Genomic DNA, 18254 nt, shown 5'->3' with positions numbered 1-18254 from the left:
AAATAGTCACACAGAAGGCTCTTCTGTGCTACCTACTGTCCATGCCACATGTAAACATGAGTTGTTCCATGTACAGCATACACGATGTGTAAGCAAAATACCAACCGTCCCTGTCTCCCCCCAGGTGTTCCCACGGCCCTGCTCGTGCTCGCCCTTCTCTTCTTTGGAGCTGCAGCTGTTCTGGCAGTTTGCTATGTGAAAAGGTGAGGCGTTGGCACGTTGCTGGCCTTACCCCTTCTGTTGTGACCCTAGCTTGTGCTTTTCCAGGATTGTTGTTATTGGCATTTGGTCAAAATGGAAATGATGCCCCTTTTAGACCTCAAAATTCCCATCCCTTTACCTCTCCTCTCTTAACCGTTTGACCATAGCATTTCAGCACAGATGTGTCTTCTAGACTTTAGGTATTGATCAGTGCGTGTCCCTTTCAAAATAGAGAAACAAAAAGGAGACATGAACATGTAGGAAAAATGTACTGGCTATACCTGATTTGGGATTCTTGTTTTTCACAAAGGGGTTGTGAGGCCAACCTAAAGTTGGACATGTGGATATTGTCCAATATGAATGAGTCCTTTAAAATGGAGAGGGATCATACATTTGGACATACTTGTGCTGGCATCATTCTGAAATAAAGGTACCCAGGGGACTGTGCCAGTCTGTGCCACTGCGAACAAAGCGTCCTCTGCAGTGATGTGTGTTAGATGAAGTCTCTTGCTGTAACCTAAGTCTATGCTTCCAGGTACGTGAAGGCCTTCCCTTTCACAAACAAGAGTCAGCAGAAGGAAATGATCGAAACCAAGGTGGTAAAGGAGGAGAAGACTGATGACGCCAGCCCGAATGAATCAAAGAAAACTGACAAAAACTCAGAAGAGCCTAAGAGTACACCCAAAACTACGGTGCGATGCCTAGAGGCGGAAGTTTAGATGAGGAAGAGCTTAGAAGGCACACCTGAGGCTAGTTTCTTCTGGATCCCGGCTTCAGGTGGAGAACAGTAAAAGGCCAAAGAAGCAAGTTCACTGCTGGTTCCTAACAGGAAAAACACTGTGGAGTTCTCTGAAGGGAGGCCTCTTCTGACAGTAATCTTTCTGGACCCTACCTTCCTACCTCCAAAGCTTCCCACAGCCTCCCTAGCCTATTTCCTGTAATAGTCCAGTGACCACAAGGAGCTTTCAAAGCACCAGGCCCTATAACACTCCTCAGTATATATTCATAAACAGGCCTCCAGGCTGTCTGATACCAGGCAAGGTAAGAGCCAGGGTCCCTGAGACCTGGCCAGTCTCACAACCCAGAACCTTCTTGCAGCTCTGAAAGGGAAACATTTATACCATCTGGGCATGTCCCTTGGAGCCAGGCAGAAGTCAAAGGAAGAAAGGTAGGTAAAACAGCAAAAGGCCTTGGCAGACTGGAGATGCACGCTGGGTTCAGGGATTCTCTCAGCAACATGATTTGAATCACTCTTTAGATTGTGTACACACTTTCTTTTCTTTTTACTCTTGCTGCTGTTCTCTTTAGATGAATACACTTTTATAAGAAATTAAAAAGGAAGGGAAGGCTCGGGGTTTGGCTCAGTGGTAGAGCACTTGCCTGGTATCACAAGGCCCTGGGTTCAGCTTCCAGCACCACCCCCCCGACTCAAAGAAACACAAAAAAATACACTTCTGGTTTTACCTGAGCTACAGAAATTATTCCTGAGGAAATGACTGTTAAAAGTACTAAGATTCAATAAGTAGTTGTCGAATACCTGCTATGTTTGAGGACCCCTTCCTGAAATGCTTGGCACCAGCAGTGTTTCAGATTTCAGACTGTGTGTGAAGTCTGGAATACTTGCATATACATAATGATACGTCTTGGACATGGACTCCCAGTCTAAATATGAAATTGATTTATGTCTCATGTATACTTTTCACACACAGCCTAGAGATAATTTCTTAAAATATATTTGATAACTTCACAGATAAAGTTTCATGGTGTGGAATTTTCTACTTGGTGAGACATCGTGCTGGCATTCAGAGTTTCAGTTTTTGTAACGGTTCAGTTTCCAGAGTTTTGGATTTAGAGATGTTCAACCTATATGTGTCAGGTGCTATGGAAGATATGACATTTTGTAACTGAATATTATTCATTAGAAAGTTACATATCATAGAGTGCTGTCTAAAGCTATAATTTTTTCTAGTTTTGGTATCCCTAACTTATCTTCTTCCAAACTAATATTTTGCTTAGACTAATCCATCCATTTTCTCTAAGATTCTCTAAGATAACAACTATTATAACCTTAATTTATTATTAACATATCTGAAAAGTATGTTATTACCTCTATTAGCCAAAGCATATTTTTAAATGCCATTAACAAATGCATCACCAACCCTCATTTTCTCAGTAAAAAGAACCTGAGAAGAAATATTTGTGCCTCAATTAAATAAATAAATAAATAAATAAATAAATAAATAAAGCATTTAGGAAACCCCTCTGGTTCTTTATGTCCATAGAAGCATTGTGCCTCTTATTCTAAATTTAAGGTCTAAATCATAATCTGTACTTAGCAAAAGTAAAATGGACAATTTTGGTTACATATGTAAATCCAGCAGTATATGCCTCACCTTGTAAGGGTTGTCCTCCTTCAAATGGTCTCATTTAAGTTGGTAAGTGTCCAGTGTCGTGGGTTTAATGTGGAATGTCTCTTACAGGTTTAAGTCTTTGAACATTTGATCTCCAAATGATTGGGCTGTTTTGGGAGGTGGGCTTTCCTGGAGGAATTAGGTCAGGGGTCAAATCTTATGGTTTTATAGCCCAGTCCCACTTCCTGGTAATTCTTCTCTTCCTGGTTCATGGAGATGTGAGTCAGCAGCCTGGCTTTCCAGCTGCCACAGGCTCCAGCTAGTCCACCACTACACCTTCCCACCATGATGAAGTGTACCTTCAGATTGTGAACCAAAATAAAGTTTTCCTGTCTTAAGTTGCTTCTTGTCGGGCAGTTGGTCCACAGCAATGAAGAAAATAACTAATACAGTCAAGCACATGCACATTAATCCTTTACGTGGGACTCGGGTCCTCTGTCCCCATCTATTTCAGAGTTTGCATGGGAGACAGAGATTCAGGATAGCTCCCTTGTCCTAGGTCTCTAGCTCGCTCATGCTTTAGTCTTTCCCCTATAGACTGCTATCTTCCTTCCCTCACAAGGATCCTAAAGCCCCATAGTCTTCTAGCCCATAGGCCATATAGGTATGTATGCAGATGCAGGTTCTGAAGTGAAGTGCCCCTTATATTTAGATTAGATAAGGAAGTGATGTCTTGTTCATAGTATTTTGTTAACATCACTCTAGACCCTGTAAACAAACCACATTTTGTTGTAAATACTTTCCTGAGCTCCTGTAGAGAAGTGTCCTTTGATCAGCCTACCTTTTGTTCCTGAATGCCTGCTAAGTGCACCTTATCCTTAATAAAATCTTTGGGTCCCCTGCTTTCTAAAAGTAAAAATGTCTTGTCTTCTGGGATACCACACCATCCCTCTTCTGAATTTTCTACCACCTACTACACTGGACACAGCATGGAGTAATCTTTTTTGGTTGGCATACAATTAAACATAATTATTTATTTTCCAAAATATAAAAATCAGGAAATCCATGTGCTTATATTTCCCTTGGGGGAAAAGGTGTTTGCATGAGGAGATAATCTGGAGACAGAGATTCCATATTCACTCACTTGATGCATAATCGAAGCTTTCCCCTTAAACTGGGTATACACTCTTGTCCTACCACAGTCCATATCACTCTGTTACACCCTTGTGTCAAAGGAAACGTGCTGTTCATAGGAATCTTGGAATACAAGTTGCCATTTTTCCAGCTAGCCCATGTCTAACACATACAAATAGACTACTATTAAGCCCTAAAAGATGAAATTCCATCATTGCAACATGGATAGAAGGAGAGATCGTTGTTAAGTGAAATAAGCCAGGTGTGGAAAGACAGGCGCCACATAATCTCACTCCTATGTGGAATCTAAAAAAACGTTTATTGTGGAGAACAGAATGATGATGACCAAGGGCTGGAGAGAGCAGCAGGGTGAGGGGTCAGGGACAGGTTAGTCAATGATAAGTCTTACTTAGATAGAAATAAGTCTGGTGTGCTATTGCACAATGGGATGATTGTAGATAGCAAAAAAAAAAAAAAAAAATTTTTTTTGTCTTTTTGAGACAGGGTCTCCCTGTAGTCCTAGCTGACCTGAACTTACTATGTAGACCAGGCTGGCCTTGAACTCACAGAGATCCACCTGCCTCTGACTCCTGAGTGCTGGGACTAAAGGTATGTGCCACCACACCTGGCTAGCAACAATATATATTTTTAAAAGCTAAATAAGTGCTGGAGCGATCGCTCAGTGGTTAAGAGTACTGGCTGCTCTTGCAGAAGACCCGGGTTCGATTCCCAGCACCCACATGGTGGTTAACAACCGACCATAACTCCTGTTCCAGGGGAATCCAATGCCCTCTTCTGACCTCTGCAGGCACTGCACAACACAGGTGCACTTACACACATGCAAGCAATACGCTCATACACATAAAACAAAAATAATAAAATATTGAAAAGCATTTTGAATGTTTTCATCGAAATGAGATGCCAATTGTTTGGAGGGATAGGCAGGTTTAATGGTACAGTACCTTCTTGCCTTTCCAAGTGTTAGGTTCCTGGCAGGCTCTTAAAATGGTGGTGCAGTTTGCAACGTTCTAAAGTGGCGGGTTCGAACCTAGCCCAGGGAAAGTCCCTCTGCTTATTGGGAGTCCAAGCAATCCTGAGCTAAACTGCCCAGTCTACATCATGGAAAGTTACCCAAGCACCTAACTGCTTATAAAAGATATCTGACTTCCCCTGCTGGCTGCTGTTTCTCTGCTCCCCGAGAGGCAGCCCAGCAGTCTGTTTGCTCTCAAATAAACTGCTGCCCCACGTGGAGTTGTGTTGGCTTCACTGCAGGCTTCCATCCACCAAGCACTATTCCTTTTGTTCAGTTTCCATTATTTTCCTTCCTAATTATATTAACTACCTATGGCTGGAAAAAAAAAACCTGTCATGCCTTATAACAACCTTTATTATCATATGCTGTGGTCCAGGAAACCTAAGTGTCTGCTTCTGGTGTCTCCCAAAAGTCTAAATGTCAGTCAGTGCTACAACCATCTCAAGACTCAACAGGGGTAGAAATCTTTCCAAGTTCACTCATGTGGGTGTTGAGATTTAGTTCCTTGCTGGCTGTTGTCCAAAGGCTGCCCTCAGTTCTTTCATGCCATGTGGACAGCTCACAAAATGCCAACTCACTTAATCAGCGCAGTGAGGGAAGAGCCAGAAAGAGAGTATGTGTGGGAAATGAGTTATAACCTTTCAGACTTAAGCTTGGAAGTGGCACCATTATTCTCACCATATTCTACTCAGAAGTAAGTCACTATGTCTAGCTCACTCTTTTTTAAAAAAACATCTTATTGTTTTTATTTTATGTGTATGAGTATATTGCCTGCATATGGGTAGGTGCGCCCATGTCATACAGTGCTCGCAGGGGTCAGAAGAGGGTGTTGGATCCCTGGAATTGGAGTTCCAGGCAGTTGTTAACAGCCATGTGAATGTTGGGACTCGAACCTGGGTCCTCTGCACAAGCAGCCAGTGCTCTTTCCCACAGAGCCATTTCTCCAGTCCCTGTCTCACTCACTTTTAAGGAGAGGATTACACATGAACATAAACATCAGGAAGCAGGGAATTTGGGGTGCCAGTTTAGAAGATTATCTCCTACCACAGTAATGAATCGTCCTTGTTTTTCCTTGTGCAATTTGTTTCCGTAGCAATGTCAGCACACACCACAACATTCTTAGCGTTTGTGCAGTGTATATAAAGATGGCATGTACAAAGTAGGCTCTCAGTAAATGTTGAATGCGTAAATGTGTGCAATCTTTGAGATTTCATGAGAGGTAGGTCATGTCTTCTACCGTCTATGCTAAGACGTCTATGCCCACCTAAGGTTTGTTCCTCCTGATGACTTTCTCTTAGTGCAGAATGCAGCTGTGAACTAACCAGAAGAATGTATTGAGACTATTAAACGTGAACTGTATTCTCTGAGTTGGCTATTGATTTATCTTTTCCATGAGGCATGTAATAAATATTAGCCAAAAAATGATTTGTCTGGTTCTAGATTTTTAATTTATTCTTTAGGTATGGCACTCTTAGCCATCAAAGACAGCATCAGAAGCAAGCAACAACCCCAATCATAACTTGGGTGAGGACAAAGTTTTGTCTGCCATGGCTGTAGCCCTGAATCAGAAGTCCCAATGCAGATAAATCAAAGCACAACCATGCTTATCCAAAATGGCAATAATTCAGTGGGTAAGCTGGAGCATGCATCTGTGTGGAGGAAGAATCATGTGGGCTCGATCAGGGCTGGTCAATGCTTCAAACTCTAGTGAAAGCAAGAATCTATTCCCATCACTTCCACTTCTACGGTTCCCCTTTGTGATCCTCCACTCATGCGTTGAGGAGGTGCAACCTGATTGATGAATTGCTGACTTCACATGTTTAATCCATCTGTTTCTGGCCTCAGATCCTTGCTCTTAGAGCAGGTTAGCCGTTTTCAAGCTTCACTTTTGTTTTGTGTGTGTGCTTTGGTAAATGGACCAATAGCTCCTGTTCCATCTTTCTCATTATGACTCCCACTTAGGTCTTCAGCCATTGTTCAAAATAGGTGCTACAGAAACCCCTGCAGGAGGTTACTGGCTAATATTAATACAGCATGGCAGGGACAGAAGTAATTAGCTTGTTATAATGTACAGACTTCCTTCATTCTGCCTTCCCAGAGTTGCAATTCGAAAGACCCCACTGGAACCTTCGTTCCTCATCTCTGTTAAATAAGAAGCTTACCCCCAGGGTAGGGGAGCAACCCTCCAGGTTTGTCTAGAAGCAGGTCACTCAACATGCTCACAAGCCAACATGGTTACCATCCACAGGCATTAACCTTTCCCCGTTGCCTTGGTCTACTTTTACTCCAGTGACAGCACTGTGCCTTCCTTGAAGTACACCAACTATTTCTTCTGGGGTTTTTTTGTTTGTTTGTTTGCTTGTTTTTTCATTTCCCACCAAGCACTGCGACAATCTCCTCTAGGTGTCACCTCATCTACCAGGTCACTGTCTCCACTAAGCACAGCTTCTCCATCTTCCCAGCACTGCCACACCCACAAGGCCCACTGACCCTGCCAGGCTGGATGCTGCTTCCCTGGTACTACCCTAGATATCACGATGCTACTTCTCAAACAATCCATACCTGTCTCCCAAAGACTGATGTCTATACCTCGGGCTGTCACAGAATTTCCCAGGCACACTAGCACTGATGCACTGGGCTCCTGAAGCCACTTTGATGTGGAAGTCAGTGACTTCTGCTGCCATTACTCCAGCCTGATCATTCCTGCAAGCGCTCTTTCTACATCTAGTCCTGTATTGCTGATGAAAGGCAAGCACTGGCAATGTCCAGTTAAGGCTAGGAATGAACAAGCTCCCAAATGCTTAAATAAAATCAGAAGGCTGAGGACAGAACTTGATTACAAATGGGGAGAAGAAGGGATCAACGTGTACAGAAACCTCAGAGTGCAGCATCTTGGACGACAATGGAGCTCCGATCTTAACTGTGGGTGACTAGTCATTCCTCTGTTCTTACTGAGAATTGAAGGTGGTGCCATATAGTGAAAGAAAGCAGGGTGATCTGGGAAATCTGTACTCTAACCCAATTTCATTCACTTGCTCTGTGGTCCTTGGGCGAGCCACATCCTACCTTTGGATCTCTATCTCTTCATCTATGAAAGAATATTGGATGAGATGATTGTTAAGACAGTTCTGTCAACTTTGTGATTTCATCAGCTACATACAAGAAGTTGAAAATGTTCACCATCCATAGCCACTCTCAGTCTGCCACTGATGTTTAGTGACCTTAAGGAAGGCAGGAGGCCTTGGACATGCCTTCCTAGAAAAAACTACATTTCAAAAAGCAAATACTCTCAAGCTTCACTACAGAGTTATGTTTACTATAATTCTATTGAATCCCCACATTGTCACTAACTGGAAGACACCTAAACTATGAAAATCTGAATGCCCATTACAAATTAGAGCACTCATCACAAGAGAGTTTGTTTTCTTATAAGATTAGCTTGAAGATTTCTTCTTCTCAAACCTTACTTATATTTATGGTCTTCCTACAAATGTTTTCTAATAGTTTCATTCTATGTAAGAAAAAGGTTTTCTTATCCAGGGGATTGTCAATTTCTTATGTTTTTAGAATAACAGTATCACTGTCTTATTTTGTTTCACATTCTTGTTCATCCATTAAACTTTTGCAAAGGTAAAAAGCTTTTATGCTAAGATGGAACTGTCTATACTTGTCATAGAAATATTAATTTTTTTACATTATCTTAGTCCTGTAGTTGTTCCTCTATAATCTTCATTGTGCTCACTTTAAGGAGAAGTGCTAGCCCCATTTTATAAAACTGTAACCAACATATAGTGATTTTTTTGACTTCCAGGCTCAGATTAGGCTGAAGTACAAACCTTTAAAAATGATGTCTTTCCACTCCCATTTCCTAAATGATCCCTGGGCCTTGGGAGGAGAGAGTGTGATATAGGTGTCTCATGTAGGGCTGATTACTGCAGTTTCTTAGTCTCTGCACATTGACCAGCTGTAGGTCTCAGTGTTAATCACCATCTGCTCCAAGAAGAAGCTTCTCTGGTAAGAGCTGAGAGATGCACTAATATATGGGAATAACAATGTCATTAGAAGTCAATCTAATACTCTGCCCATTTAACAGAATAATAGTAATAGGGTCTACCCTATGCCCTGTGATCTGTCTAGCCACAGGCTCTTGGCCCTGATATACAGTGCCAGGTCTAGGCTCCATTTTGTGAATAGGGATCCAATCAGAAAGTGGTTATGCCCACAAATATTAAGTTAGTAATTTATCACAAATACAGAAAGTATAGTGGGAAAGAAGATAAAGCAGGTGGACCAAATGAAAGTGGTGTTCACAGATAGAAGCAAGTCACTGAGAAGGATCAGACCACCTCTATCAAGGCTGACAAGTCTGGTATCCCTGACTCAGCCACTTACCCTGATTTCCTGCTCTGCCTCCATATTTCCTCTGCTTCAGAGCTATAGCTGAAACTCAGAGCTACTCAGAACAGTGGCTGCAGTCAGGTACTCCCCCGACTGGCATCTCTCCCCCACATCCAGGTTAGTGTTTGTGGGGGCTGCAGGCATCTCCTAGGAGCTGAACCTCCTTGTTCAGTGGTCTTGCTATGCCCTCCGTTAGGACAGGAAGCTGATGTGAAGAGGACAGAATGAGGCAGTGGAAGCATGGATAGAAAGGTACAGTGCTCACTACTGCATGAAGGACTAATGTGGTCCCTCCACCTCGATTATCTCCTCTTCTAAATATGTAAAATTGCCACCTTTTTCTCTGTGTTTTGAATTGATTTGACAAAGCACATGACTTGAAAAAAACAAACTGACTCCATCTTTTTCTACAAATTTATTGAAATACAATTGGCATACAATAAATGACATATTTGGGTTTCCTTATTACATTTACATAAATCTGTGAAATCACCAATTAAGAAAATGAACACAAGCCAGGTGTGGTGGCACATGCCTTTAATCCCAACAATTGGATCTCTGTGAGATCGAGGTCAGCCCAGTCTATGTAGTGAATTCCAGGCCAGCTGGGGCCACAGGGAGACCCTGTCTCAAAAAGACCAAAAAGAAAACAATGAACATAGAAAAAAAGAAGAAAATGAACATAGCTAGCATCCTAAAAACTCTCCATCCACCCCCTTGAAGGTTTTGAGACACAGTGTTTGGTATTGAATCCAAAACTTCCTACATGCTAGGCAAGTGTAGTACTGGGCTACCCGTTTTTATTCCCTACTCTGTGACTGTGCTGTCGTCCACACACATCCATCACCAATCCCTAAACAAGTACTTTATTGCTTTTATCAGTCAAGTGTGATATGGCACCTTCTTGACCATAGCTATACCATGTTGAAGTTTAGGCCGACTCTAATCTCTGAAAATATCAGACAGTTGGCCCAGGGTATGGAACACATGTCAGCAGGACCTCAATTGTCTTGGGAACAGGTCAGAATGTCCCAGAGTACAACTGCTAACCAGATTTATGGCTTCTGTAGGTTCTGCTTGGCTTGCTTCTACAAAATAGTAATTGTTGCTTAATAGAATAGAAATTGTTAAAGGGGCTTTTGGCCTGTAAGCTTGGGAACTTAAACTTTTCACTCCACGTTATGGTTTCTCTGTATAAAAGCTTACCCTAGAGATGGCTCAGGGCTACACACTTGGGTTCCTACGCCCTTGTGTAGTCATTGCCAAACAAGGACTTTCATTCCACAAAACTTTGTCTGAGTGGTCTTCTCTGGTGAAGCACCTCACAACAAAAGGTTAAATTTTTAAAAATCTTTTCTAGACTTTTGGAGTGAAGTCTTCTTTTAGCCTCAGTAATTCTTTTAGATTCATTCAAATTGTTGAATGTATAAATCAGCCATTCTTTCTTACTGCTGTGTGGATATACCTCCATTGTTTTCTATTCACCTGTTGATAGACATCTGGGTTGTTTCCAATTTAGAGCTATTACAAATAATTCTATGAATATTTATATACCAGTCTTTGTGTGAACATATGCTTTCATTTTTTAAGTAAATCCCTGGAAGTGTGTAGGAATGACTTTTCCAATATGAACATACTCTGAACTTTTACTTACCTTTACAACCAAAAAGTTAATCTTAGCTTGTTTGTAAGGTAAACAAGTCTACTTTGGCCATGAGCATATAGCTTTAATTCCTCATGACCCTACCTTGCCCTTGACTCCAAAACAATGTATAAATGTATGTATGTGCATGTGTGCATGTGTTTGTGTGTGTGTGTATGTTTTGCATATTCAAGAAAGTGCTGCAAAAGGTATGTGGGATATTTGTTAGAAACAACAAAGATATATTTTCCCATTTGTGTTGCAACTGATAGGATTAAATTAAAAACATCTGTTTGTGATTGTGTGCCTCCTAGTCTAGGTCTCCAGTGTTCATCACACAATGTCACATTATGGCTATGCTTTAATAAAAAACAACCTGACTCTTAGCATTTACCTTTAAGCCAAGAGTGGACCCAAACTGCTGAAATCTAGTTCCTTCAGAATGCTCTTAAAACTATGCTCTTAAACAAGGACTTGCTCTGTGCTTTCTTGAAACAGTAACATGAAATGGGAAAGTGAAAGTTGGACCTTCACCTGAAGATTATGTTCCTTCTGTCCCTGGATCTAGACAAACATACACACACCCATAAACAGACATTATCAATTGAATCCCAACTATTGTTTGCAACACAGATGGAATAATCTTCACATCTTCATTTCCAAGGAATAAGCACTGCAAGCAGTGCTTTTGATATTCCCCATATACACACACCCATGCACATATTATTCTAGGTCAAGGGCAAGGAAGGGTAATGAGTAATTAAAGCTTTGTTTGGGTTACAAGAGGAGCTCAAGGCCTAGGTGAACACACTTACATTACAAACAAGATTGGATTAACTTTTTGGTTATAGGTAAAGTAAAAGTTATTTGTCCAGAGTATGTCCAAATTGTAGAAGTCATTCTTATATAGGTTTAAGGATCAGAAAGGGCAAGATTCTTCTCTGATAACATAAGGGTCAAACTTTTACTTCCTCATTTCACGCTGGTTATGTTGTTTTAATAAAAGAAAGAGCAAGCTCTTTGTTGGAGAGCACAGTTACGGCAGTGAAAAGGTTCTCAGCAGTTTGAGTCCACTTGGCTTAAAATGTATGCTAAGAGTTAGGCTGTCTTTATTCAGGCGTAACTGTAATGTGGCACCATGTAGTAAACACCACAGGACTGGAATGACAACATCATGTGTTATGTGTGTTTATCTTTTTAATAAGTGGTCAAAGCTTTTCCACAATGGTTGTATAATTTTACAATGCCAACATGCAGTACATAATAATTCCAGTTGTTCAGCATCCTTGTCAACATTTAATACAGTCTTCTCAGTTTTAGCCACTCTTCCTAGTGTATACATTGATGCTTCCTTTATCTTCTAAGTTGCATTTCCTTATAAGTAATGACCCTGGGTATCATTTCATGTGCTTATTTTGTTATTCACAAATATGAAGGATTGTTCCAATCTTTTGGCCATTTGAAAACATTGGGTTATCTTATTAAGTGTAGAAACAGATAGTAATGAAATTTCAGGGTGCTTCACCGACGTTATCTTTGTGGCCTCACTATTGGTTATGGGGTGGTGGTTCAAGACATTTCAGAGTTGTCCTGCCCATGCACTGGAAAAAGTTTTATTATACAGATGACATAATGTTAACTTCTGAGTATTTGGCAGATTTGGAAACCCATTTGAGGAACCTGCAAGTGCACCTGAGGAACAATGAGAAATCGTTTCACAAATGGTGTGAGGACCAGGTGCAGCTGTGAAATTCTTGGGAGTTTTATGATTGTTTAAGGTACAAGTCATATCCACCAAGGTGATTGTGAAACGTCTGCAACAACCTGGACTTGTAAACGCTAGAGTAAAAAAGAGTATCCTGTGGGAGTGAAAACAGATGCTCTCAGAAGCCATAAGGTTGTTGAGAATCCAATCCCAGGGGTGGGTCACCTCCTCAGAGGGGGTTCCACCTAGGCCCCCAAACAATAAGGTTATTGCCATTGCTGCTGGTTGTATTCCAGAACTAGATGGTAAGACCCTATTGCTGGATACCCCATATTGTGGTTGCAGGACTTGAGAAGGCTAAGACTGAGCCAAAAGTGTCCCCTCCCTGTGGGCTAGCTCTTGTAGGGCCAGAAGGTACTACTAAAGTTGCCGGGGAGAATTAAGGTCTAAAGTCCTAGCTGTGGATCCCTGCATATTTCATGATGGAAGTTCCAGCTTGTGCAACAGTGTCATGAGTTTTTATGAATAGACTTTTTAATTGGACTTAAGGTAGACTCCACAGGGTGGAATTCACATCTGGTACTAGGAGCTTAGACAAAATTTAAATTTACAGTTTGCTAACTTATAGAAACAAAACTATCTTTTGTATGTAAACTTTGTATTCTGTAACTTCTAACTCAGTTTAGTAGTTTATTAGTTCTAGTAACTTTTTGTGGAAATTCATAGTATTTTTCCCCCAACTTGGATGTCTATTTTACTGTCTTTACTGGGCTGACTAGACCTTGTAATACAGTGTTTAAGCAGTATTTACAGAGTGGTATTAATGACACTCAGGATCAGATTTGGCTGAACTGTAAGATTTTGTTGTATTAGGTATCTTTTAGTTTACAAAATCATTTTTTGCTTCATTTTTTAAGCTTTTTGCTTTTCCAGTGTCCACACTGTGATTAAATTTCTTATTTTGACCTACTGCATACTAGGCATTGTGCTAGTTGTCAAGAAGACAGTGACACACATATACTACTCTGGACCTGACCAAGTCCCACCCTCTTATTCAGGCAGTTTCAAGCAAGGCATTTGGCATTCGACAGACTTGTTTGAATCTGACCCTTCTTGTTTGTTTGACCTTGGAAAAAGTGACTTTCTAAAGCATGTTCCTTCACCTATAAGGGTTTTTTTTTTTTTTTTTTTTTTTTTTAGATCTGCTTCCTAAGATTGCTGTGAGGATTAAATGAATGCCTTTTAAGTCCTTGGAATAGAGTTTGGTGCATAATAAATGTTCAGTACTTATTTAATGATTGAAGTGAGGCCTCCTAAGTCACCACAGCCGGTCCAGTTTTATAATAAACAAAATGATCTCTGTGTTGCTACGATTGGAGGGAGACCGAAGGTTTTAGTTAACAGTTGGTGACTTGTAACTCAACCCTTCACCAAACCAGAGCCTGCAGTACAATCCCCATCACCGTCCCGACGCTCGGCGGATGGCTGAGATGGCTCCCGGAGAGGCAGGATTTGGCTCAAAGATCCTTTCGGTCGCCCAGGAAGCTGGAAGCGCAGGTGCTGCAGCTCCCCAGCCAAAGAGCTGGGGCGGGAGGGGCGGGAAGGGGCGGGGGGTGGGGGCACGTCGTGAGGGCGAAGGTTGGCGCTCCGTCTCCCAGCAACGCGCGTGGGGCGTGGCCTGCGTCACTGAGGTGCGACCGGGGCGCCTATCGCGCCGCCGCCGCCTAGCGGGTCCGAGCGGCAGCTGAGGCGGCTCGGATCGCGATGCCTTGAACCTGGGTGAGCCTAGCAGCGCCGTCCTCCCTGGGTGTCCCCCTCCCGGCCTCTCCCCAGCCCTGTGGCTGGGAGCGGGAGCCCTGGCAGGTCTCGGCCGAGCTCCCGGGAAGCTGGGCCCGACTGGCCGCGGCGCCGCCCCGGGGACGCAGGTCCAGCGCGCCAGCTCCCAGGGGCGGGGGAGGCGGCTGGGTCCGCTTCGGGGGTGGGTCCGCGTCACGCCTAGGCTGCTTTGAATCTTGCCTAGGTGGGTTTAGCGGATGGTTACGGTGCCAGTGCGCCTAGGAGGGGGCTTGCGGAGGCCGTCGGGGTGATCACAGCTGTAGGGGATGAACGGGTTCAGCTTTGTCTGGTCGCAAAATGTGGGTTTACCGTTGGAGTTTGTGCCCAGCCTCCATATTAAATAAACGGCACCATTTCAGAGTGCCCAGCATCCAGCTCCTTCCTCTCTCCGCATCAGCGCTTCCAGCTGTTTTTAATTCTTACACCCTAGACCATAGTTTGTCGTGTCCATTCCCCTCCGCCCATTCTTGCTATAGAACTTGATTCATCTATCAGAATTTTGCCCCGGGCACGAGCTCCCGACCAACCAATGGGCTTGACAGTGGCCTGGCTTTAAGTCATCTCTTAAGGTGATGCGTTCTGGATTCAGAACTCAGAAATACCATGCATTTTTTTTTCCTTTTATGCTGGCTGGCTTCAGTTTCTACATAGTTTCCTACAGAGTATGTTGTGTTTTTGAAAAATATGTTAATTCTTTGTTATTTGGTTAAAGTGAACATAATATTTGATCTCTCTTGGTTCTCTGAATACGCCTAAATAAATCTGTAAATGGAGAACATTGCTTGTCCTTCTCCCTAAAAAGGCAAAGGTTCCAAAGAGAATTCATACAAATCTGGTGTGTTTTTTTCTAATAAGTGTATTTAGTAAATACACGGGTATTATTAGAACTCTATTAATTCCCCAGTATTTTATTTTGTAGTTTTTCTATCATTTTTTAGGATAGTTTTTGTTGTTTTCTCTTTTAAGATCTTTGACAGATTAAGATCTTTGACGTCAAAATAGACATTCCAAATTTTACAGTGACTCTGACCAACCTAATTGGTTCTCGTGTTTCCTGTCTTAAGAAACAGCTGATACCTGCTTGCACCTGTAGTTTGGATAAACAGTGAATAATAAGGTAAATAGTATCCTTAGAGACCTAGTTGTAGAACTTAATATTTCTAAGGTTAGAGATGATCCAAAATTAAACAGTAGATTATAGAGGTACCTCATAAATATCACAGTATCTGTCAACTAGTCATTGTGTGTGTGTGTGTGTGTGTGTGTGTGTGTGTGTATACAGATGCATATGCACCAGAGGTCAACCTTGGTTGTTCCTCAGGAGCTATCCACCTTGTTTCCAACTCAGGGTCTCTAGGACCTGAGACTGGCTGGTTAGACCAGGCCTGCAGACCAGCAAATCTGAAGGATCCTCCTGTCTGTCTTCCCAGCACTGAGAATACAAGTGTGCCTCCTTGAGTGACTTTTTACATGGGTTCAGGGATAGAACTCAGGCCGTCACCCAATCATCTTGCACTTTTACACTTCTCAGCTTTCCTCTAATCCATTTATGAATGAATTATGCTTTAACCTTTCAGGCAGTTTCTGTGTGTGAGAATTATTTGGAATGCAGTTATTATATTTGTATAAAGAATATTTGAGCTACAACATTTCATTTGTTAGAAAAAGAAATCAACGGAATGTGCCACCTACTAGAGAACGTGGCATTTTAGGAATCCTTGATGTTCCATGAGTTTCCAAATAACAGTTCTTTATTTTGAAAATCCTTCAGATGCTTTCTCAAAGTGTATTTCTTGCTTGCTAGAAAGAACTGCATTATAGGTGACACAATAGTTCGAGAGCTGCTGGTTCTTTGAGAAATCAACTCTAGATTTGTCTTTTACTGACTTTTATTGCCAGTGGTTTGCAAATTATGCAGCAGTACTGTTTTGTGATTTTGAGGGAGGGATTTTAATATCAAATAGTGAGTCTTTCCAAATTGATAGAAACATTAAAGATAGTTTTTTAGCTTTACACTTTTTCTTTTATATACTAAAGATTTATTATTTATTTATTTATTTATTTATCTATTTATTTATTTATTTATTTATTGTCTTTTTTGAGACAGGGTCTCTCTGTAGCCGCAGCTGTACTGGAACTCACTATGTAGACCAGACTGGCCTTGAACTCACAAAAATCCACCTGCCTCTGCCTCCCAAGTGCTGGGATTAAAGGCGTGCTCCACCACACCCAGCAAGATTATTATTTTTAATTATGTGTACAAGTGTGTGTCTCTGTGTGTGAGAATGTGAGTGCAGGTGCCTTTGGATCCCCTGGAACTGGAGTTACAGGCAATTGTAAGCTGCCCAATGTGGATTCTGGGAACCAAATTTGTCAATTTTAACAGCAGTGTGCACTCTTAACTGCTGAACCATCTTTCAGCTTTCCATATATATTTTTTAATACTTTATTTTTTTTATGTGTATGAGTATTGCATGTATGTAAGTGCACCCATGTCATGCAATGCCTGCAGAGGTCAGAAGAGGGTGTTGAATTCCCCTGAAACCGGAGTTAAAGATGGTTGTTAATCACCATGTGGATGCTGGGACTCGAACCCAGGTCCGCTGCAAGAGCAGCCAGTGTTCTTAACCACTGAGCCATTTGAACAAATAGTCAAAAGAATAGCAGCATTCAGGAGGCAGAAGCAGGTGGATCTTTGAGAATTTGAGGCCAGCCTGGTCTACATAGTGAGTTCCAGGCTGACTGGGGCTACAGGGAGACCCTGTCTTAAGAACAAAACAAAGTTAGGATACCAGTGAAACACTGGCAAGGTTTTCTAATTCAAGAAATAAACAATTAAAACTTCCTTTTAAATGCAATTTTGATGAGCAATATAGGATAATAAAATATGCCACTTTGGCATAATTATTTTGTGGTAAAGATAATTTAAAAGTAGCAGATATAAAAAAAAAAGTTCTAGAACCTTTTTTTTTTTTTTTTTTCCTGAAAAATGGGAGATGAAGCAAGCATGTGAAAGGTACCTGTCCTATACCAGGAGGAAAAGGAGGCATCTTACCATCAGAGATGGGTTTCGAGGCCAAGAGAATGTATACAGACTTTCCTGAGTAACTTATTTTCCTAATGTCTTATATTTTCACAATTTATAGTGTCTTTGGTTTTGGCCCCAATTTGCATCTTATTTTCATTTCATTTTATTTTATTGTTTTATTTTATGTGTATGAGTGCATTGCCTGCATGTGTATAAGTGCACCCGTGTCGTGCAATGCCTGTGGAAGTCAGAAGAAGGCGTTGGAGTCCCCCAGAACTGGAGTTGTGCATGGTTGTTAGCCACCATGTGGGTGCTGGGAATTGAACCCAGGTCTTCTGCAAGAGCAGTCAGTGCTCCTAACTGGTGAACCATCTCTCCAGTCCCTGGGCCTATTTTTCTTGTGAGGACTTCCATATACATGTATATAACAAAATTTGTGTATAGTTTCCTCTTGCTTGTCTTATGTTAATCTTGGGACCAACTGAAGACCTTAAGAAGGTAGAGGGAGAGAAATACTACCTCCCCACATTGTTGATTCAGTATATCATTGTCAGTTTTCTAAAGTTTTGTTTTTTTTCTGTTAAGTAATGTAAATTGAAAATTTCGGTCTGACTGATTAGAATCTTACTGTGTTTTTATTAAATTGGGAGCAAAATGTTAGATTAGAGGTTAGCTATTCGGTTAGCTATTCCATTTTCCACCTGGAAAATCTCTTCTCTGTGACACTCATTAGATGAACTTTCTAAAAGCCTTTCTATACTACATCAGTGAAAGGAAGTTTACATATTACAACAGCCCTTCCCACTGCTACGTGATAGGGCATTCGTACTTTGAACTGAAATCTGGCCCTCTGATGGATGGTGATTGGCTCTTCTCTAACTATGTAATACAAATCTTACTTCCTCCTCTGTGTGACAGCACCTCAA

General features: G+C 41.6%; 2 protein-coding genes across 9 annotated transcripts in view; both read left to right on the top strand.

Moving 5' to 3' along the window:
* Positions 1-2950, top strand: part of Mrvi1 (murine retrovirus integration site 1 homolog) — a 168794-nt gene extending 165844 nt beyond the window's left edge. For all 6 annotated transcript variants that reach the window (XM_017803291.2, XM_017803292.2, XM_017803290.2 and 3 more), the window contains 2 exons: positions 125-203; positions 737-2950. In XM_017803291.2, the coding sequence (XP_017658780.1) occupies positions 125-203; positions 737-920 (263 nt within the window). In that variant the 3' untranslated portion in view covers positions 921-2950. The remainder of the gene's footprint in view (positions 1-124; positions 204-736) is intronic.
* Positions 2951-14113: 11163 nt separating this feature from the next.
* Rnf141 (ring finger protein 141) overlaps positions 14114-18254 on the top strand; it is a 34904-nt gene continuing 30763 nt past the window's right edge. The window contains exons 1-2 of one of the 3 annotated variants that reach the window (XM_008853469.3): positions 14132-14243; positions 15365-15417. The gene's annotated coding sequence lies outside the window, so the exon portion shown is untranslated. Of the gene's footprint in view, positions 14244-15364; positions 15418-18254 lie in introns of all 3 variants that reach the window. The other 2 variants (XM_008853465.3, XM_008853466.3) reach the window with 2 other exon arrangements.

Source organism: Nannospalax galili, unplaced genomic scaffold, assembly GCF_000622305.1.
Source record: "Nannospalax galili isolate Female #2095 unplaced genomic scaffold, S.galili_v1.0 scaffold44, whole genome shotgun sequence".
NCBI classification, from domain to species: domain Eukaryota; kingdom Metazoa; phylum Chordata; class Mammalia; order Rodentia; family Spalacidae; genus Nannospalax; species Nannospalax galili.
This window is presented reverse-complemented; position numbering and strand designations above follow the sequence as displayed.